This window comes from Dunckerocampus dactyliophorus, chromosome 7 (assembly GCF_027744805.1).
Source record: "Dunckerocampus dactyliophorus isolate RoL2022-P2 chromosome 7, RoL_Ddac_1.1, whole genome shotgun sequence".
Taxonomy (NCBI): Eukaryota; Metazoa; Chordata; class Actinopteri; order Syngnathiformes; family Syngnathidae; genus Dunckerocampus; species Dunckerocampus dactyliophorus.
The window spans coordinates 6,995,277-7,018,876 of record NC_072825.1 but is presented as its reverse complement, the minus strand read 5'-3'; the positions used below and the strand labels follow the sequence as shown (position 1 = coordinate 7,018,876).

The window sequence follows — 23,600 nt, the reverse complement described above, 5'->3', positions numbered from 1 at the left end:
ATAAATGAATCTTCCCGTAAAAATACACATTCCTCAAGATATTGTAGTCTAACATTGATATAAAGACGTTTAAAAAAAAAAATCGAAGATCTCAAAATGTAATTGAATTCTGCCAATGCTTTAATTAATACTGCTATTAAATTAACCTCTGAGTCTCCTATAGTTGCCAGGTGTATCGCCTACAAATGCAAATAGCCAATGGGGGCTCAAATTACAGCAAAATCAAAATAAAATTCTGCTTATGGCCCCAATTTTGGCCAGAAGCAGCCCTGCGTATGCGTGTGCACATATAGAGGCGGGCTGTTATCACCTCCCGGCTCCCTTTGCCTTTCGCTCTCTCCATGACTTATCCACGACCATCTATAACGGCCCCCATCATTTTCGGAAGGTGTTAGATGGAAGTGTTTCGCATCCCTGGCTTCACCCCTCTCTCCCTCCCTCCCTCCCGCGCATCCTCCTCCCTATCCATCCACCGCCGCCGGCCGTTCCCGCCACTTCACAAGGGGGATGAGCGGAAAAGCGGCCACCTAGCTGGCTGGCGCCATGATTGACTGCAGAGAGGCCCGAGCGAGCCTCGCTGTATCTGCGCACTGTTTATGGCTTCTTTCACCTTCGCCGTAATTGAGTCCCTTCCCCGTGCCAAATATGCACCGTCAGATAACTGAAAATGTGTGTGTGTGTGTGTGTGTGTGTGTGTGTGTGTGTGTGGTAGGTTGCAGGCTACGTAATTCAGCAATTCTGAGGTCACCCAGTTTTTCTATGTATGTAGAACTGTGTCAACCATACACTACGGCATTATGCATTTGTTTGTGTATGCTGCTGAACCACTGCACACAAAAGGATGAAAATTGGTCATAACTTGCGCCCCTACTGTGATGTCTGTGCTTTTATTTTTCTGACAAGTACGCCACATGGTGGTGCTCTTATTAAACCCCAAACTTTGACTCCCATCAGTGGGATTGATGACGGATTGATGAATTTCTCACACAGATCAATGCGCTCTACATAGCACCCTTTAGGGTGTTGAGGCCAATCATGACAGAATGTGGTACACACCTTTAGGAGACTGACCGTGTAAAATCTGGGCAAGATTGGCTGAAAAACATGGCTGCCATAAAGCAACACGTCTTTGCGGGGGCACGGGGAGGAGTTAGCAACCAATTGTCCATAAGTCATTGACCATTTGCATAATGAATGATACAATTTTGAGGGTATCTGTATTACATGTATTAGACAGCATTTTGCTCACAACCCATAGGGGGCGCCACATGCAGTGTGTCGTTCACATTCACATGACTGCAGATGAAGTGTGTGGTTTAGTGTTATAGCACTACTACAGCAAAGAATTCAAAGTTCGAAGACATCGGCATAATTCAGGAGACCTCAGTTCAGCAGTCGTCAAAGAATTAGTTTGGAATGCCGTTTAGAATAAAGTAGTTTTAGCTGACACTGGGACGGAGCGTTTCCATTGTTTTTCTATGGGAGAACTTGCCTTGAAAGCCAAAGAAATAGGAGTAATAGGAGTTTCTTCTGTATTGCTAACAAATGCTAGCACAATTTAAATAATGAGTTAATATTTGGTAAAAGCTTGATTACGTATCCCAAAGTTACAAGATAAGACTCAGGTTGGATGAGGCGTTCATTTAGTGATGTCTATCATTGTTGTTAGCAATTGTTGTTGGGTTTTTTTTTTTCAGTTTTCTGCAGCATGCCCTCTTCTTTAAATTGGAGGTGTGTTAAGTGCCACAAGGGCCAAGTAAGACAGGTGGAAAAAGGAGGGGGAGGGAGGAGAAGAGCGATTGGAAGTATACGAGGGAATTAAAAGGGCCTGTAAGGGAAATAAAATCCACTTTACTGCAAATAACAGCAAGTCAAAGTTATGCAGGAAACACAAGGTGAGTCATGGGGGGGTTCGCACAAAGACACGGAGGCTTGCTTTAAGACAACCGCAGGACCAAAAGGATTCTGGATGGGAGATGGCTGGTGGGATGGCGAGGTCTCCAAAGCCTATGTACAAGTCAGAAGTAAGCTTCCACCTCCAGAATGTTGCAGCGCAGCATAAAAAGGCACACGTCAGCAATGCTACAGTAAGAGAGAGAGAGAAGGGAATGGAATTAGAAAAAAAGGAAATTGACTGAGAGGAGGAAGAAGACCAGGAAGTAGCGTGAGGAAAACAATCCTGGAAATGAATCCGTCCAGAGACCCTCAAATAGAAAAATGCATTAATTCTATTATGGAAATCAGTAGCGTGTCAAGGTTAAAGAATCCGAATTTGGATCAGCATCAAATTTGGTTTTAATAACGATTCGATTGGGATCACGATTTGTGTTTGCCGACACGATTCAAGGACGATATGGGTTCATTTAGAACAACACCATCCGACACATCAAAATTATAACATATTTTGTTCTAGCATAATTTGCTCTTATTGCCCATTAAAATTAAAATTTTATTTAAAATTAAAATGTTGATCTACTTGGGGAATTTTTCAATTATTTGTACTTATTGCGAATCATTTAGTGGGTTAACCAGAATGAAGACACATTTACAAGCTGTGTACGTGCATCGCAACACAAAAGGAGGCGCTGCAACCACCTCTCTTTAAGAAAGGACAACATAAAAATAGTTGAAAACGAGAATCCTGAAAAAAAAACATACTGAACATGTTGATGTGGAGGTATGCTAATGGAAAAAAAAACATTTTAGTGTCCATCCAAGGAGATTCATCACGGAGCTACCCTGGCATGTTTCTCTAAAACCTGTCTTCCTGTTTTCCCTGCAGTCTCCTCATCAACCCTGCAACCCATGCATCTACAGCCCGTAGGTGGAGGCGGTGCACAGGCATCGGCCTTGACGTTTAAACAACAATAAAGTACAAAAAGACAGACGGGGGTGGGAGACAAAGGGCCAAAAAAGGAGGTGGATGATCATACTGAGAACAAGAAAAATGACACCAATGGTTTATCCACACGGAAACGTTTTCAGGTCAAAACGGGAAAGTATTTCATTGTTTTTGCTTTTCATCCACACGGAAACGGCGTTCTGGGTGACCTGAAACGGTATTTTTTTCAAAACGGCTAGCGGAGTGGGGAAAAACGCCGGCTTGTCGTTTCCGTTTAGACCGTGCCACAGAAACAATGACGCCACCGACCCGTCACCGTCACGTGACCAGACGTGAGCTTTGACGACAAGCCAACAATATATCTGACACTACTCACCCCAGTCAACATTCTCCTGATATTTTCTGGTCATATTCTCCAAAATGAATGGCAGAAGTAATTCCTCGTCATAAATCTAGATGAGCCTTGGAAACCGGTAGACAACAGACTTATGCGCATGCGTTCTTTCTTCTTCTACGGTTTGGTGTGTCACGTGGTTCCATCTGCGTGTCTGTTTACAATGGCACACGTAGGTGTTGCTTGTGTATTACGTCATTTTCATCCAGTGATCCGTTCCCGTCTGGATGTAACTATTTACTATTACTGTTACAGTGTGGATGCAATTTTTTTTCAACCTACCAAAAAAAAAAAAAATCCCAAGAACGTTCCCATGTGGAGAGGGCCTAATCCACTGCTGGAGGTCCTTGTAGTGGCCCCACACTGTGGACGGATTGAGAATGAAGGGAGAGACAGATGGGAGGTGAGAAGGACAACATTGTATTTTAAGTCAGGAGACGTGACCACTTTAAAAACAGCTTTTATTTGGAAACGACAGTAAAAAAGATGATATTTTGTGTCCTCCAAACACAATCGCCAGGCTCCTTCCTGTTATTCCAACATGGCATTCAATGAGGAGAAAACCAGGACGCAGCACAGCGCTATTTGTTAAAGGTCTTGGGGAGTCTCCAGAGACAGCTCGTAATGCATCCACATGCAAATTTGTGTGCCGCGCCATCGCCCACGCCGCTGCAAATTCTGAGCGCCTCCTGCAATAATAAGGCTGGCTGATTTATACATCAGTCATCTTTTGGGATCAACCTGCTTCCTAATTACCACTGTTTTATGTTTGTTTTTAATTCCCCCTCTAAGCTCGTAAATCGCTTCTCCCAGGGTGCAACGCCGCTACCTGAGCCTCGCCTTATAAATGGATACAAGGGGCTGCTGTCACATAACTTAACTCGACCGCATCCTAGGAGCTCAAGGAGAGAATGAGATGCCGAAAAGAAGAATACAAAAAATGAACCATCCAATAATTTATTTTTTTGGTTTGAAAAGTCTGGGAGCAACATTCTATGAATGTTCTGAACTCCTATTTCACCTACTGGTGACATTTTAAGCAGAATATCACCGCCCAGAAAAGTTTCCATATCCTTCCATTGCTTTCCAAAGACAGCGAGCTGGTTGAGCCTGAATCAACAGCGCCTCTGCTGGTTGCAGAAAAGTAGTGCACTCCATTTTGTCTCTGTTATTACCGACGTTTGCGAAAATGCATTGCAAAACACATCAGGTTTTTTAACAGTCATACTTAAAAGAAAGTCAAGCACTGTAAAACAAAAAACAGTCCATCTCAACTTTGATAGAAAGTAGCAAGTAACAACTGTTAGCGCTTCACAGTCCTGTTTTTGGTCTGAACAGTACAAGACTCCAATAATTGGTGAAAATGTTAACATGATTTAAACTTTGAAACAACAAAGCGATTCTTCAGTTTTTAATGGCGAACAGGGGAAAAACAGCATGGTAGCCATCCTGGTCCTTCACAGGACAAAAAAAAAAAAAAGAAGTCATTCCCCCCGCAGCTCGCTTTTATTAGTTTCTCTTGCAGAAATGAGCTTTCTTACTGTACAGGCATTCAAACAGATGACAGCGCCCTGCCGTGTGCACCATGAGGCTCTCAGGGTAGAAGCACAGCCTTTATATTTCACACACACAAAAAAACACTAGTTGTCCTTCCTAGACGGAAGCTTTACTGCAAGACCACCCCCCCAACATGACTCAATACAGCAGTGTGTCCTGGTAGGTTGCTAGGAACCAACCCCACACTCAAAGACTGAAGTGTCAAAGTGGTTCAGTCTAAGAGAAGTGTTCCAGAGAGCGGCTCGGGTCCTTCTGCGAGTCCACGATAACATTATTCCCCAGACAGATGGACCCTGGCGATAGGAACACGTCTGTGGACTCAAGTGAAAGCAGTGCTTCAGTGTGCTGCTGCTGTACTTAATGGAGAGGGACGGGAGTGAGGGTGTAACATGCATGACGGGACTAAGAGGTAACTGTTTCCACGACGAGTGAGACAAAACATCACAAGATGCATTGTACACCCACATCGTAAAAAAAAATCAAATCAAATCAAATCAAATCAAATCAAATAAAATGCCATGTTGTCTTCATTAAACAGCAACCTGGTTGAATCAACAGCGCCTCTGGTGGTTACAGTCAGGTACTGTCCTACATTGCAAAGACTTGCAAACCCCACAGACGCTCCAAGTCACGCCTCTATTCAATTAGCCAATTCAATCTACCTCTGCAAGCACTTTAAACAGAAAACATGTGAAGAGCTGTGGCTGTAGACAACCTCCTGAGGTAGCTTTTTGTTAATGAACTCCACAAGATGGCAGTAGGGTTTTCAGCACCCAGCAGCTCTATCTACCTCTGCATGCGCTTAAACAGAAAACATGTGTATTAACAGCTGTGGCTGTAGACAACCTCCATAGATATTTTTTTGTTCATAAACTCAAGATGGCAGTAGCTGCATGAGTGAGTGGCCAGCAACTTTATCTACCTCTGCATGTGCTTTAAAATGTTGGTTCCGGTCCTCAGCTGTTGGTTTTCAGTCTCATGTGTGTTGCAATTGCCGTTTACAATGAACTCATCAGTGGTATTAATGCTGGCTGAACAGTTTGCGCATCACCACTATTACAACATTGGTTCTGTCGCTGATGTGTTGTGCAATACCCCAGTGCAGAACCCCAGTTTTTCGACCTCCAACCCCCCCCAATCCCATAGCCCCCATCCCCCGCTACAAGCCCCAGCTGAGCCGCACAAACTGCATCCTAGAAAGGAATCAGCCAGCGCTTCCCCCTCAAGGTCGTTGGTGTTTCGCCTCATTTTTTAAGAGCTCCTGCCAACTGCAGTGAGCTCTGCAGAAACAATCTCAGCACCAGTTCCAATTGGGGCTTTTTGTCTCTGCTTCTGCAGAGTTTGTCTCCCCCCTCCTTCGTGCAAGCCGAGCGTGAATTGATGACCTTGTGAATTTCCAATAAAAAAGTGCGGTCAATCATAACTCGGGAAGATAAAAAGCACGACTACAGGGTTTTTTTTTCCCTCTCCCGCTGCTTTTGATCCTCTTTGTCTATCTTTTGTTTCGTTCTTCACCTCCTACACGTGCTCTGGGGTCTCTGAGACCTGCAAACTTTTGCAGTATTTGTTTTCACGCACGACTAATTAATTGGCTCTAATTAATGCTTGTTTGCGGTTGGGTAATGAAGTGGATGAAAGCACACTTCTGCAAGTGGCTAAAGAAAGGCTATTAAGTAAGTGAGGGAAGTCAAATTAGGGCGTACTCACACTCGCCCAATGGCAGCGTGCTCGGGTCCACTTCACACCTCCAGCACGGCATGTTTGGCCAGTCTGAGCGCTCTGATTTGTGGCCAAGCACGGCACACTTTTGGCACGGTTGCGTGCACTCGCACTTGCACCGAATGACTGGAATGCAATCACTCCTTGCAAGGTCTTAATGAAAACTGACATAATTCATACAATTCTATCTTCTTCTCTCACAAGTAATTCATGACAGCCATCACCTTTGACAAGTTTGACATTTTTTTAAATTTTATTTTTAGCATTCCATTTCCATTCCAAGGACGTGACAATATCCCCCCCCACAATTTGCCAAAACGATGTAATTTCTTGGATTAAAATCCACAGTTGGAATATAAAATGCAGTTGGCGCAACAGCCTTCCCCGTTTTAAATGATATGCCATGTTGGTTGTTGTTGCGTGATATGCAAGAAGCTGCTGACAGAAGTTGTACTGGACTGTCTTGGGGTCATCTTTAACTTTTTTAAAATACTTTCACACTTGGGAGGATTTCTTTGGTCGCCTTTATGAGCCAATATGTCCGGCGATGCTGGAGATCATCGTAGCGCTCACCTCAGCTCTTTTCGATTGTGCAACTGCAGCAAGCACTTTTTTCAGTGTGTAGTAAGTGTAGGTTTTCTGTTTTAAGCTAAACACACATACACACGTCATTTTTCAATTCTGAGGCAAACTGAGCTGATTTTGTATCAAAAGAGGCTATTTTTAACTACAATGACATTCTACAGGATGTAAAAATGTATGCTCAGCAGCAGCCGTGGGCACCCCCATGCATTAGAATGGTACAATCTTGATCACATGACATTTTCAGAAAATTTGACCGCAAGGTATATCAAATCAGACTCCTCTGAATCAAATCGTCGAATATTCTAAGGCACCCCTACTTTTCAGTACCCTTTCATGAAGGTACCAGCCACAGTCATAAGTATGGAATATTAGTATTACATCTGCCTTGGTGACGGAGATGAGCATCATTTATTACAATTTGTTTTGCATTTTTGCAAAATATCCAACATACAGTGTGCTATACTACTTTTAAGTAACTTTTTGTTTTGGTACACTAGGAACCCATTCGCCTTTGTGGATCTTTTTGACACGCATTAAATGCTGAATAAGGTGTCTGGTATGCTAACATAACACGTTAACAATCATTCAGCTACACAATAACAAACAACATACCTGGGAGGCTGAATAGGCTAAATTAACATAACAAGCCAGTGAGTCCAACAAGCAAGTTACTGGTAAGCAAGTTCACCAAGCTCCCTTACTATAAGTCGCAGGACCAACCAAACTATGAAAAAAGTTCAATTTATAGTCCAGGAAATGCGTAAATAATCGAAAATAATCCACAAAGTCAGGGAAATGACACTAATACCGCAGTACAGAAGTGATGGGACAAGCAACTGAGCCAAAGCACGGATGCTCGGTGTGAGTGTGAACTATGATATAGAGCAGAATGGAACGGGGAAATCTTCCTAAGCATGTTCTACATTTTGGCAGCCGGTGACATGACTCATAACGAAACGACTGATACGTGTGATACGTGTATGTCAACACGCAACCCTGCGAAGCCAAACACGCCATTTGATGTAACACTTCCAAAAGACATCTGTCAAAGCATTCCTTTACAACCCTGAATACATCTTACAGCACAAAATGTTCTTTGAAATTACATTGAGTGATAATAGTACTTAAATGAAAGGACAGAGAAAAGTAATTGAGGCTGTTAGGAAAAACACAGAGAAAATCATCGCAAGAGACGTGAGCGCTTTATCTACGCAAGACGTGGTGACTGCTAAATGAATTCACCACTCCAGGGACAGACATGGAGAGAGTTTTTTTTTTTGCCCAGATAGAAAACTCATCCGAGGCTTCTTTGCCTTCGTCGTCGTGTTGTCGCCTTGTGAAAATCTCCCTCTGATTTCCCTCAAGATAGTGTTCAGCTATGACTGGCAATTCCCAGGAAGCGACAATCTCATCAAAGCCAAACTATTAACGGGAATGATACGAGGATGGACTCTAAATGGCAGCAGTAGATGCTCGTGTGTCTGTGGGTGGGTGTTCAATTGTCCGAGCTGAAGTGCTGCGTAGCTTCTCCAGTAAATTAGGTGGGAAATATACGGACCAACATGAGCGGCGTCACGGCAGGAGTTTGGGCGCATGCACAGTCATTGTGCTGGCACTGTTTGGGAACCTCGCTATCCAGGAACAATATCCCGCAATTTAATATCTATTTACTAGGGGTGTCACGAGACACCCATCTCAGAAAACGAGTTGATACACAAGATTGGGTCCACGAGATGAGACGAGACGAGACGAGACAATATTTTTAACATTATTTTTTTAACAAAAGGACTTTATTGCAATTTTTTGCTTTCTCCCTTTCACTCTCCAATATACACAACAACATGCCTACTATGTGTCATTGGTTTTTTCTTTCTATTTTGGGAACCTATCCCCCACGATAAACGAGGGTCATCATAATAATGCAATATTTCCTTTCATGTCATCTTCCACTGTTGTAAAGTGGTGGAAGTGGCGTTGGTGACATGTACTGTATTTTCTCACAGGCAATTGGTACGGTCTGCCAAATGAAATGCTGTCTTTTTAACTGCATTAAAGAGCAGCATTTCTTTTGTGATGTAGCCAAGCACCGTTTCTGTGAGCACACACACCATTTTGCTCTGTCCCATTTGTATTTACTTTGTCGACCAAACGTCTCGGTGAGTCTTGAGTGTTGGGACGAAGGGTCTACATCTACATGGGAAAAATGGGAGGGTGGTTATGTTTTCGGTGGGGGAGGTTGTTTCGTTGCCACCACTTTCGGACAAATTTGGCATACTGGGCTCACCTCTATGTTGCCTTTCATTGCTCCTCGCAAGAAAACACTTCTGCTGTGTGTATGCTAGCGGCCCCGCCTTCCCTCACAAAGACAAAGAGACTGTATGATTGACAAGAGGGCTCACTTCGTTCCGCCTCTTTGGAGGTGAGAGAAGAGTAAAACAGACACGCAGGCACCTACCAATATATCGAGGCCGGCAAAATTGTCAAGTTAATTTTAATTTATCCTGTAATTAATTTAATTATTTATTACTGTGAAACTGTTCACGAGGTCTTGTGACATCCATATTTAATGTGTTTTTTTAGGGCTGTCAAATGATTAAATTTTTAAATCAGATTAATCACGGTTTTCAAATTAATTAATCATGATTAATCACCATGTCACAATATGTCTGAAATATGCCCATTTTTACTATATTGTATTGAAAGATTAAAAAAAACAGGGCAGGATTATACAGACCTGATCAAAATCATAAGACCAGTTGAAAAATTGCTAGAATTTGCATTTTGCACATTTGGATCTTAATGAGGTTTTAAGTAGAGCTACAATATGCAAAAGCAAGAAGGGGGAGTGAGACAAAAAACATTTAGAACTTTGGAACAACAAAAAAACCTGAAATAGGTTTTTTATCACCTGATCAAAAGTTTAAAACCACAGGCTATAAAAGCCAAAATCTGCTCAAAATTTTCATTTTCTGTGAGGCATTCACACTGTCATGTCCTCCTGATGGCTAAAGCTAAGAAGCTTTCTCTCTTTGAACGTGGTCGGATTGTCGAGCTGCATAAGCAAGGCCTCTCGCAGCGTGCCATTGCTGCTGAGGTTGGGCGCAGTAAGACAGTCATTCTACATTTTTTGAAAGATCCTGAGCATTATGGAACAAAACAGTCAAGTCGTAGACCTAAAAAAAAAAAAAATCACATCCGATTGGCTGAGGATCCGATTGGCTGTCCATCAGGACACAAATTACGGTCATTACTGGTGCCGACTGCAGTGAAATAACCATCTGACGGAATCTGCGGGAAAAGGGTTTAAAAAAACAACAAACTAATTCAAAGACCTCGTCTCCTTCAACGCCACAAAACTGCCCGTTTAGACTTTGCCAGGGAGCATCAAAGATGGGACATTGAAAGGTGGAAAAAAAGTTTTATTCTCTGATGAGAAAAAAATGCAACCTTGAAGGTCCAGATGGCTTCCAACGTTACTGGCATGACAAGGAGATCCCGCCTGAGATGTTTTCTACCCGGCACAGTGGAGGGGGGTCCATCATGATATGGGGAGCTTTTTCATTCGCTGGAACACTGGAGCTTCAGGTGGTGCAGGGTCGTCAAACGGCAAATGCTTACATGCAGATGTTGCAGCGGGCATTCCTCATGACTGAGGGTCCTCGTTTGTGTGGCAACAGCTGGGTTTTTCATTTAAATCCCATAGAGAACATTAGGGGATTGATGGCAAGGGAAGGTTAAAAATATTTGATCAGGAGTGTATTTGTATGTATAAACGCCACCAAATTAACTGAAAAATTAAATCAAGTTAAGAGATGACACACGTCTGAAAATCTATTTACCTGGTTTCTTTAAGAGCAGAATATTTGAATCAGACTTTGTGTTATCATGAGCAATGAGTTGCTATCAAAGACACCACGTCATTGAAGATGACTTCATGTTCTGAGTGAATTTTCTGGGATTTCCGAGCATACTTAAATGCAGCAACTTGTACTTCCGTATTAAGAGTTACAGAGTGATAAAAAAATCCACTTATTGTTTTTATTTGCATTTCTGTTTATTTAGACCACACATACACTCATAATACACCGCACGTCACTGGTGGGAATGCATGTGAAATTCCACAAGATACCCAGTGGGATACATTATGTTAGTGTATATCCATTGGTTGTGTTTTCCACTAATGATCATGTAATATTCTTGTGTTCTCATGGATTAGACCGTTTCAATGCTCACGTGTGCAATCCAGTGCATGCTTTAATCTCATCCATTATGACACTTTGACTATCCAACGTGGTCGCCGACTGTACCCCCCATCTTCACCTAAGCGCATCACTATCCACCCCCCTGCCTCGTCTCCGGTTTTCCTTCCTCCTTCTTCAGCTTCTTCCCAGCCTTCCAGTGCACACTTTCCATCTTCCAGTCCAAATGCCGCAATTGTTCACTCGTTTGTTGGACTGTCCCTTGAGCTTTCCCCGTTACCGCTTCACTGGACTGAGACGCCTGCCCCTTGGCCACTTCCACTTCCCCCCTTCCTTGCTGCACTCTTTTATACACTGTCCAGCCAAGCCAGCCAACCAGCCATCTCTGACCTCATCAGTCGTTCGCTGGCCAGGCCAGGCCTGGTCACTGTTCATCAGCTGGCCTCTTCTGGACGCACAGACGCCCTTGAGGTGTGGGGAAATTGGGCTTCATTGGGTCGCTCTGGGTCCCTTTCTGATCCTGAATGAGCACCTCATTACCTCGCCATCAGGTCCCCCACTTCAAAATGTGCATTAGCCTTTGCTCTTGAAGAGTACACAGAGCCCAGCACCTTCAATTTCAGGAACTCTGCCTTTTCAGTTCAATCAGCCTCCCTTGTCCAATCACAGCTGGTGAGAGGGGATAATCACCTTGGTTACCGGCATTCCTGGAGGCTGATGTCTAGTCGTATTATAGGCACACCCAACAGAGACGGGTAGGGGGAGACAGGTGTCACAACAGCAAGCGTGGCTGTTCAACAAGTCTGGGACCAGGCAGAAGACGAAAGGCACTTGTGGCTCAGTAGTCTGGTCTCGATCTTCATTTTCACTTGAGTTTGCAGTTCGCCGAGCATATTTTTGTTATACTAAAGAACATGTGCATAAAGTAAGGATTTGATTAGGCAGCTTTGATGACATACAGTATTACATGACGCAACTCAAATATTCCAAATAAACAGACCAAAGACATGGACCAGTGTTAAAATGAAAATGCATTGCTCTGCTCGCTTCCTGTCTGTGTGACAATGCCTCTCTTTAAAAGTATATTTTACAAGCTTTTCATGAAATCTCAGCTGGCAAATAGAGCGGAATATTAAAAAAAACCCTACACAGCCAACCCAGTTGGTTAGTTTGGTTTTGGTTACGTCACATAATCTGTCACAAAAGATGGCCAATCAAGCCCCTACTTTCGGTAGGGATGAAGTCAATCCGAACCTGTATGGGGTTCCGATATCAGCGTAATTCACGTATCGGTACCCGCCTAGATTTCCGATCGAGAAGCCACGTCGTTGCTTTAATGTTGTCAGCAAACCTAGCTAAAAGAACATCAGAAAAGGTAGCCAAAAGAGTATCAGCGAACGTAGCTGTGTCCACACATGCACTGCAGCCATCTCCTCACTCACGGCACACACAAACACAGGCGCTCCGAACGACGCGTTCATGACCACACAAAACAGTTTGACATCTATACAACACAAAATTTGTACACCAATACCATCCTTGCCTGTAGAAAGGAGTTTATTACAGCCTCATATAAAATCAACAATCATGATAATGCAGCACCCGTTAAGAGTTCCGTGTTGTCTGACTGTCTGTGAAGCAGGAAACGCATCAGGCTGAGCGCTCGCGTGTGTGTGTAGACGGCTATATTAGCTGATATTGTTTTAGCTATATTTGCTGATATTCTTTTGGCGTGGTTGCATATTAACGCTCTGGTATCGGCAGGTATATAAACACAGGTATCGGGATCGGATAAGAAATTACAAAATGTGGATCGGTGCATCCCTGACTTTATGCAGATGTTCTTCACTCTGCAGCCTTTGATCCCATGACAAAAACCTTTTTTATTTATTTATTTTTGGTCCGGACCAGAGAACCGAACCACACGTGACTCATGGAAACTGTGCCGCTAACATCTAGGAATGCTCTGGATCCTCCGTCCTTCTTCCTCTCTATTCATCTCTGACAGACCTTAAACATCATTCAGAGTTGACCTCCAAATAAAGAAGCTGTGAAGTACTGCCAGAGGGATTGGATGTTTACCAATGTCCAACCCGCCCCCCCCAGTAAAGACAACATGCCGGGTGAAAGGGGGTGTGAGAAAAGCTGCTGGCTCAGGGGATATCAGGTCACAGCATGGAAAGCTATATCCCAGAAAAGGGCGTTTTGGTTTTTGCTCTCAGGTCAAATGCAACAAGGGTGCCTGACTGTGACGCCCTTGGCAAAAACTTCGACCACAAAGTTCTGAATGTGGGGGGACGGGGAGGTGTTGAGCCATTAGTTCCCAGAGAGCGACACATAGGGACGACATAGATCACCATTATGATAATCACAATCTGTGCCGTCCGGGGAATAGTAATGGCAAGGAGATGAGGTGGCGGCCATAAAGTGTGGTTCTACATTAGCGGCGGCCTGATGAGTGTGACACAAAGTTTCACCAATGGACAATTAAATGGATGGTCAACGGACAAAGAGGCCTTCAATTACCCGACGGATGTCTGCTAGTCCACTCATCAATCACAGATCCTCATGGTCTTCTGAGGTCCGGGCGCAAATGTACTGCTCTTTCAAGCCAGCATGCTCCTCTCCTCTACTGCATTTCCTGTGCAACCCCTCAAGTCGATTGTGACATTGTACAACTAAATTTACACTAAAACTTGAAATTTTGAACCACCCTTTGCGCATGACAGCACACAATACCTACACATCTTCTCCATAAGTGCATTTTGCTTTTTTGGGGCGGCTTTTCTGGGGTTATTCGTGACATCACCACGAAGGTTTACAAGTTGTGCATTAATTGTACGTTTTTGCCTTGAAGCGAAGCGTCTCCCTCCCAAGCAATGACATTCAAAGCCAAGGGTTAGTAGGGATGGGTACCGAAAACGGTACTTTCATAAGCACCGACCAACATTCGTCGGGACTACCGAGTCCCGATTCACGTACGACCACAAGGTACCATGGCTTCGGTACTAAAACGGCAGTCTCCGTGGAGTGTCACGGCACCGCTCCTAACAACATGCAATTCACAAGCGAAGAAGACAAAGCCAGAGGGAGGGGGCAATGTTTACACTCAGAAGGAGACAAATTAAAGCTACAGAAGCTGAAATAAGTCATATTTTTAAGTATATGGATACAATAAAACCTACCTGTTTAATAAATGTCATTGTAATGGAAGAAGACAATTAATACGTGACATGATGCCTGGACGCATTCCAGTGTGTAGAAACGACCAAACAGCCATATTTTAGCCAAACCAAAGCACCAAATGAATTCAAATAGACTGAAAATCATACGTGTGTATTTCATTAACAACACCAACAAGTCGGTAGATAATATTAAAAGTATGTGAGAAAGAACATTCACATACAACATTTAGTAATACTTTATATGGTAAAGTAAGCCTGGAATGTCCATATACAGTGTTCCCTTTTAGTGCAATTTTAGTGTTTTTTTAATTTATTTTACAGCGTATGAACGCTGTTACAGGCTAAGCCTGGCCCTTTAAGAAGAATTGCATTGTGGGAAGTTGAGTGTTGTAGTTCTGTGCTTTAGCACGAGGCGGCGGTATCTCTATTCTCTCTCTTCTGTCTGCACCGACCATTGTCTTCTGCGTCCTGATTGGCTGTGGACCATTGTAAATCTCCTTCATGCCGTCTCTTGTTGTGGTCATGGCTAGGAAACTAGCTAATCGTGTGAGGTGCTTGCTAACCGCCAATACTGTAAACAAGAGCAGAAACAGAAGAAGCTAACCATGTGTGACTCTGAACGCTGTATGGTTTCAAGTTTTCTCCCCAACAAAACCCACAATGTCGATGAAACGTTCCGCAGCCAAAACACAGAGGAAGCCAGCCATCACACAAAAAAGTTGGACTTCTGGACATGCTGAAGGAAGGCTGTAGGGCGCCATTGCGGAATACTGTAAATGAATCTTCGGTTCTTGGAGGACGACGAGAAGAAGTACAATATGACGACAGCCGCAGTATGTTGTAACAGTGATACAAAAACGCTACAGCCGAACGCCGGCCAGGACGAAGAGACACAGTCAGAGGAGTGAAATATGCGTGAGTCACTTAATAATTTCTTGTCCAACCTAATAGGTTGATAATTACAATTCTAATGAAATTTGCATTTTAATTTGAGAGTGTTTAAACAAGAGAGAAATGCGAGAAAACGTCAATGCCTATCTGAGAGAAGTGTATAAAGTGTATGGTGAGGGGTTTTACAGCCTTAAAACTTACATAATTGTAAAAAAATGAAGTTGGCGACTTCGCAGATTACACCTATTGCGGTCTATTTTGGGAACCTGTCCCCCACAATAAACAAGGAAACACTGTACAACAATTTAGATGTCATTGGCATGTAATCCAGCAATTAAAAATAACTTACTTACACAGTTTGTTTAGTTAACTTAATCTACCCAATGGCGATTTCTTTCTATGCCTCTCAAGAGCAACACAACCGCACGAACCAAAGCATATTTCATTTAAACACACATTAAAACATTACTGACAACACAAACGAGCTGCAGAAAGTTATACTGTCCATTAGACTGGCGACGGCTACTGCGCGGAAAGCTTCTCAGCTAATAGGTGTAGCTTCGTCTTCCTCTCCACACACACACACACACACACACACACACACACACACACTCGATAACCACAATCTCCCCCCAGCATTCGTAGGAGTGTAATTCACGGCTGAGAAGTTAGCTTCACTTTCATTTGGTGTTTGTATTACAGTACTTCAATTTGTAAGATATTATACATTTATTTATTTTTACTCCATCCTCTTTTGCTCATTTGTTTTAAAGTTATTTGTCCTCCATGGGCCCCCATAGCACAATTTTTCCAGAGAGGAAAGGAAAGCAATAGAAGTACGTAGAGCTGGGTTTTATTGCAATGCACACAGCTGGATGTCGTTTCGTTATATTTGGTTACATTTATATATTTACAGATAAATATCTCAAATTTAAAAAAATATATAAAATTAGCAAATTAGCATTTACTCCCACATAAATACACAGTTTAGCAGTACCGGGTATCGTCAGCGTATCGGTTCAAATGTGAAAGATACCCATCCCAAAGCGTGAGTGCAATAGTGAGATTATTTCTGTGTTTAAATATTAACAGTGTTTAGCTCCTTTTTACACTTTGCATGGCAGCAAAAATGTTAAAGAGCCAACAATATGCTATTTAATATTTTTAAATAAGTCTCAGAGGTGCCTGATTGATGTATAGTTGGCAGTAGTGATGTGTCAGTTGCAAACAGAAGAGCTCTTAGAGCTCTTTGAAGTGAAAGACGGGGATACAGCTCTTTGAAGTGAACCAGCCGTTGTTTTTTCCTCGTCTTTTCTGTTAAAACTGCACATGATTGGTCAAAATGTGTGGTGCCGCATGTGTCGACACAGCAGAAGGGGGGTGGACGGAGTTACACACACAAGCAAGCTGCAAAGGTGATGAAAATGCAAAAAAACAAAAAACGCTGAAGCACTTTGCGACGCCAGTCTTCACTAAAGATTAACAAAAACTCTCTGGCTTATCTGGATGCTGCTTTTTCTTTTAGTGTTGCCCACGTTTTTGTATATTTCGTGGTGTCATGTTTTGTGTTGTTGCACTGTTGGAATTTACAAATAATGCACACAATCAGATTGCACCTTTTTATCTCGTTGAGATGGATGGGTCTTCATTTTTGTGTTTTATAATTTACTTTTTGTGAAAATGCGTTCTATGTGGAGCATATAAATAGAGCCACGTAAATCATAAATATTTGATATAATTATATTAGAAATCCATTTGACAGTAATCCTTCATTACTTCACACCTTACAATTTGCGGCTTCAATCTACCACGGTTTTTCAAAAATATATTTAGTAAATCCTGATGTTTTCTGGTTGACTACGGCCTGTCATTTTTTTTATGCATATTTAAGCAAATGCATATTTTTTGCCTAAATTAAGCATTTTCATGCATAAAAATGGCTAAACAAACTAAGATACCAATTTAAGGCTTTCAGAAGATGCATTCAAAGGCGCTGCAATGATATGTAGTATTCTACACTGGTCACTAGGTGTCAGTAATGTTCCGTGAGACACACAAGCACCAGACTTGATCGCTGGGACAACAGGCTTTTATTGCAGATTTGAAATATCACACATCAGGCACAATAATGCCTAATAAAAATCCGTAATAAAAACAAGAGTTAATGTTGGTGTAGTAACCCACGCCAAGCTAAAACACCCAGACATCACTTCCTGTCTGCCCCCCAATCAGCACCCCTAGCACAGAAACGCATTTACAACAACACACATGAGCACAAGTCTTACTTGTGTCTTAAATGGCTTATTTTCTCTTATTGTGTCTACTATATTGGGTGACAGGTGTGTAAATGTGGCTATAGGGGTGTCATTTCATGTCCGGAGGGCTATGATAATGTTAAAAACTGTATTTAGAAGTTCCTAAACAGGCTTTCGGTGCTCCAACTATGACAATATTCCATTTATAAAGAAGGAATCCTACGTCGCGCAAATTCACTCATCCCGGTCAGGTCTGGAACCAATTAACCGCGATAAACGAGGGATTACTATACACGTATTTTGGGAATCAATTTAAGCAACGAAAAGATCTGAAGAGCCATTATTAGGGAAAAGAGCACGGCTGTCGTCCATCAAGGGCTGGGTGCATACACAGAGCGGTCTATGTCCTTCATGACGTCATGAAATACTTCAAAAGGGACCATTTGAGCTCGTCTTCTCTCAAAATTGGAGCAAACGAGTGAGGGAGATGATAGATTTTTCTCACATTTGGTGCTCTAGGGACACATGTTACTCTCAGGGCATCACAGTGGGAGCATAGGCACTTTTGTTGTCATTTTTGTTATTTGGTCAGGTTCGGTTGGCAACCCGCTGCGTCTCAATCAAAAACATGATTTAACAGTTTTGTCAAAAAAGGACAAAAACAATGACGAATCGCGATGGACACTGGGGGGTAGATTAGGAGAGAATTGGACAGAAATACATCAGCAGCACTTAAATGCTGAAACGAGGATCTTCTGCTTCTGAGTAATAAAGCCGTGAAATACTCAGGGGGAATAAAAGCCATCCCACAATGAATTGAGGGACTCAAAATAGTCCAATTTGTTTACAAGGCTTGTGTGTAGAGGCTCTTATGGGAGAGTGGGACAGCCTGTCAGGACCCCTTGTCAGTTGATCAAAACGACGCAAGTAGTGCATTTCCAAACAACTGAAAATTCCTATTGAGTAAGAGTCTCAGGTCGACGCCTTGGACGCCAGCAGACGGCAAAGCAAGCGAAAGTTTGCAGCAGGGGGAGGCCTTGCTGCTCGCTTTAATTAAATTGTTGACAAGTTTATTTGTGGGCGAATTATCCTCCAAGGTTTGGATCAAAAGATAAACCTTGGCTTACGCTGACGACTGCCAGTGCATTAAGAACAACGACGGCGACGTAGCAAGCCGAGCACAATGTGGAAGTGAAAGAAAGGCGATTTTTAACTCTCACGACGCAACCTGACGAGCATCAAAACGGCAGTGCATCGCCTCTGCATAAGCGCTCCTGCGCGATTCCGTAAAGCCACGCAAATAAGGGTATTTAAGTGTGTTGGTGAACACATGTGCGGCGCGTGTATGCCATCCATATTTTTGCATAAGCACGGTGTGTATGTTGGGACACACTGTGCATCCGCCGTCATTGGTATTCAAATCTCATCCCACAAAAGCGTCCGACTGCTGCAGTTTTTCCAGCGCCTGATCCCGAGAGAGGTCCAAACATCAGGGGTGGGAGGTGGGGTGGCGAGGGGTTGGGGAGTGGGTGGGTAACTGGGGGAACAAGCCCAAAACGGATGGCTCTCATTGCACGCATTCAAACAAACAAATGGAGGTGATTTAATGCACAGCGATAAGCCAGGTGCTAATGGAGGCACGGGAGAGGGCCAGCGGCCAAGAGGCAGGAGGGAGAATACAGATGTGATGATAGAATGGGGGGTGGGGGGCTTGAGGAGGGGTGGAAGCTATTAATTGTGGGCAAGCAGAGGAGGCGGAGTTAGCGACATTTGTTCCAGTGTGTGGCTGCTAAATTTTGGCCCAAAGCTTTTCTTCTCTGGATCAGCAAGCGATCTACTGATGTGTTTGTGTGCGTGTGCGCTCTTACGCTTCTGTGTTTATGTGGCACAGATTTCTGGATCTTCTTTTATTTGTGGGGACATTTTAGTAAGAAAAACGCAAGGATTATTCAATTTCACCACCTTAGACCATGCTAGTGAGTGTTTGTGTGTGTTCTTTTCTGTCTTTGTTTGGTGGCACAACTTTTGACATTGCACCCTTGGGGACATTTCTTGTTGTGGAGACATTTTGGCCAAAACAATGTGAAAGTCATCTAATTTTACTCCCATTAGGATGTGTGCGTGTGCACGTGTGTGTACGTTTTAAGTTTTCTATCCGGTGCAACTCTTGGCATCCCACATTTGGGGATCTTTTTTTCTTCGTGGGGCCATTTTGGCAAGAAAAATGTTAGAGTTATCTAATTTTACACCATTTGAGTGTGTGTGTGTGTGTGCATGTGTATTTGTTCTCATCTTAGCGTGTTTGCGTGGCACAACTTTTGCCATTCCATCTTTGGGCACATTTCTGTTTGTGGGGACATTTAGGAAATAAAAATACTACGGCGATCTCATTTTGCCCCATTAGACCGCGTTACGTGACTCGTTCACAAAGCAAGGTCCATAAAGGCATGCTCGGAGGAACTTGGTGTAGAAGAACTTGACTTCCACTTTCATCGACATGAAAACCGTATTTTCGATCACTGAAAACTCCCTTTCAGTATTTGGTAGGGAAACCTGTGCATTTCTGGGTCTGGTTTCTCAAAAATATCTATATCTGACAACACACTCTCAATCAATTTTGCTATAAACATAACATTTAAGTGAGTAATTTCAACGGAATACTTTGTGTTGTACTGGAGTAGAGCTTCTATGATAAATAGACAATCTATGTCAGAGTCAAATCAATTGTTTGATGGCTTTGCTTTGTCATGAACTCCGCTATAGAAATGCCTGATTTTCTACACTTCCGTTTCTTAAACTATTATTTCACGATGAATTGGAAAAATGGCCGTTGCTGAAAGCCTTTCAATATGTTGCCTTGTCTTCGGCTGTATTGTCCTTTACGTAATCATTTTTGTTTCTTGTGTATCGGTAATGTTTGATATCAGATGCTAACTGGACGTGACACATGAACTGTGTGTCTAATGAACGCTACGTAGCTATTTTGACGGGCATATTATCGGTACTCAGGTTATGTACACAACTATTGAGGAATTATGTGTAATTATCTCTATTGCCTTATTGAATTGAATTGTGAATTATTTATCAGCTACTTTGATTACCTGTAAACTTTGAAACCGTGAATGTGAAATACTAATCATTAGTATTTAGTTTAGTAGTCTAAAAGTTTACTGGTTAGATTTTATATATGGATTATTATTTGATAGATTATTTTTATATGTAATATTTTGTAAATTATGTATTTATTTTTTAATAGTAGGATACTTAATAGCTTGCATGCTGAAAAAGTGTGAGCACCCCTGGTCTATATGGAGTAAATGAGTATTGCCTCTGCTGCTGACTTAAGGACTACTGCATTTTTTCAGGATCTTTGTAAGTAAAGTTTAAACAGAATCGATGGCTACTGTAGAATTAGCGTTATCACGCCCCTTGTTGGCTTGGCATGCACCTGACAGCCTGTGAGTGCTTTACTCGATGGAGACTTCGTTTTTTTTTTATCCCAAAGAAGGGGAGACTGGGGGAAATAAATGAAATACCAGCGTATGAGTAGCTCCGTTATCAGGAACCTCAAATCTTATAGAACGTCTTACCACAAACCGAGTAAGCTGCAAAGGGACTCTTTTGTACACACATGTGCCCGTCCATCCAAACAAAGTGTCCATCTCCATGCTGCCGTAACAACTACCTTCGACCCTCCATCCCCCCCCTTCTGTGGCCTTTCCTCTGGATTGCTTCAGCTGAGAAATACAGTGCACAATACGAATGCATATAAGCAGCATCGTCTATGCTCCATCCACCTTCCATCACCCTCCCCTTCCTTTTACCCTTTCTCTCCTGGCCCCTGTCAGTGTCTAGATTAATGACAGTGATCAGTGAACAGCCCCCAGCCGAGGTAGCCTGCAGCTCACGCACAAAAAAGAAAAGCCGCCACTGTAAGCAGACAACACGGGGGCCACATTTAAATGCAACACACAGGCAATTTCATAAAGAGGTGGCCAGACACACACATACACCTCTTACACAACACACACACACACACACGCCCCCATGCATATAAATACTCTTCCTCACGCTCTCACACACAAAGAAAGAAAATCAATCAATACACAAGCTATATGGTGAGCTTTGCATCACAGCAGCTGATCTGGGAGCAGGGTGGTTTTCCTTCTACTACAAAACAGCACAAGTGGGCCAATATGAAGCAATAAGTGACCTTTTAACCTTTCCACTGCATCTGGGATGAGGTTGGCACAGCATAACTATCAAGTAATTGGGTTTTTTTTAATTATTATTTTTATTATTTATTATTTTTTATTATTCAAAAATAGAACATAAATTATCAAAAAAATACATAAATATATGATTTTTTTTCTGTTTGTAAGCATTGTGCAGTATTTATTATTATTATTAAAACCTAATTGAGCAAAACCAGGGTTGTTTCATCATTTACATTATTATTGTAAAATGCAAAGATATAGTGCAAAAAATTTAACATTGGCTTAATTTTTGTATTTTTTCTATCATCATCTATCATTGTGGAGGGATGTTATTACAGTACAATATAGTTGCATGATGTAAACAGTCCTGTAAAGTCCTAAGTCCTGAAGTAAACACCTCATGCATTCAAGTGATTGTTTTTTACTTTTTAAAGTTCAAGTTTTAAGTTTTTTTTCTTAAATTTCAAACAAAATACCAAAAAAACTCAACCCAAGCACATAAAAGCCATTAGATGATGCACTGTATGACGTAAGAAGCATTTAACAACAATGTCAATGAAATTCTAATAATACCTTCCTATGAACACATCCATGTTTATCAGCAATAGGAGCAATGCAATGCAACACATTGCAATGCAGTGTAATATTAAGTGTGACTCGCCGCCCAACAGTGCACAAATCCAAAAGTGGCAACCTTTCACTTTTGTTTCCTCCTGTGAGGCGTTTAAGGGTATTTCTAGGTCAACGAACAACCGCAACACAAAAAAGCAGCAAACACAGAAGCACTCCAAAAGACAAGCGTGATTCCAATAAGTCAGACAAAGTGCATGACAGCTCAGGTAGCCTCCTCTTGTGCCTAACTTCAAGAGGCGGTCGTCAACCAAAGGAGTTCAAACGTCTTACCGGTGTGCACCAGGCAAGCCACAGCGATGGTGACGAAGGGGACGCAGTAGTTCCACAGGGAGGCGAGCGCCATGGCCGAGTATTCCTTCTCTTCTTCCCCGCCGTAATTCCTCTTCCTAGCTTGGAGGAGTCACTCACAGGGACATGCGCCTGCAGGTTGACTGGCTGGCGTGCTTGCTTGCTTGACTCTCTCCTCTCGCGCTCTCGCTCTCTTTCCTCAGTGGTGGCGCGCTCGCACTCGTGTGTGAGTCTCTTCTCTTGTGCACGCACACGCCCACTTTCTCTCTTCCACGCAGGGAGTGTCAGGGCACGCCGGAGTGTTCAGGACAGGTTTTTCTTGGTGACTTTTATTTTAACAATGTGCTTCTGTGCGTGTGTGTGCGTGTGTGTGTGTGTTTGTGTGTGTGGTGCATTAGCATGAGAAAAAGGGGGCGTCTTGCAATTAATTGCAATCAATTCCCCCCTTAACGTGATTGATAGGCAACATTAATTTTACGACGCAAATAAGCAATTTATCGCCAATTCACCAATATGCAATTAAGAGACTGAAAATGAAGCACATTATCCTCTCACGGGGCGATTTTTCCTTATTCCAGCACCTAAACATGCAATTTTAACATTTTATGAGCAAGAATTTTGCTCTGGGCTTGTGAAATTTCCTTGCAATGAGCAGCCAGCTAATGACGTGATGACGTAATGATCCAAGGTCAATTAAGACCTTTTGTTCATCATCCTAGCGACAGTGATGTTGCATTATAATAACCACTTTCCTCTTCTCCTCTTTTTTATTTATTTTAGTGTCTTGTCTTTTATACCCACACTTGAAAACGCAGCATTTTTTTCAAACCTGTGT

The 23,600-nt window shown here is 42.5% G+C and overlaps 1 protein-coding gene across 1 annotated transcript in view; it reads right to left on the bottom strand.

Annotated features, from left to right (window-relative positions):
* cadm4 (cell adhesion molecule 4) overlaps positions 1–23,020 on the bottom strand; it is a 238,338-nt gene extending 215,318 nt beyond the window's left edge. The window contains exon 1 of the mRNA XM_054781066.1: positions 22,748–23,020. Within this exon, the coding sequence (XP_054637041.1) occupies positions 22,748–22,820 (73 nt within the window). The 5' untranslated portion in view covers positions 22,821–23,020. The remainder of the gene's footprint in view (positions 1–22,747) is intronic.
* Between the last annotated feature and the right edge of the window lie 580 nt (positions 23,021–23,600).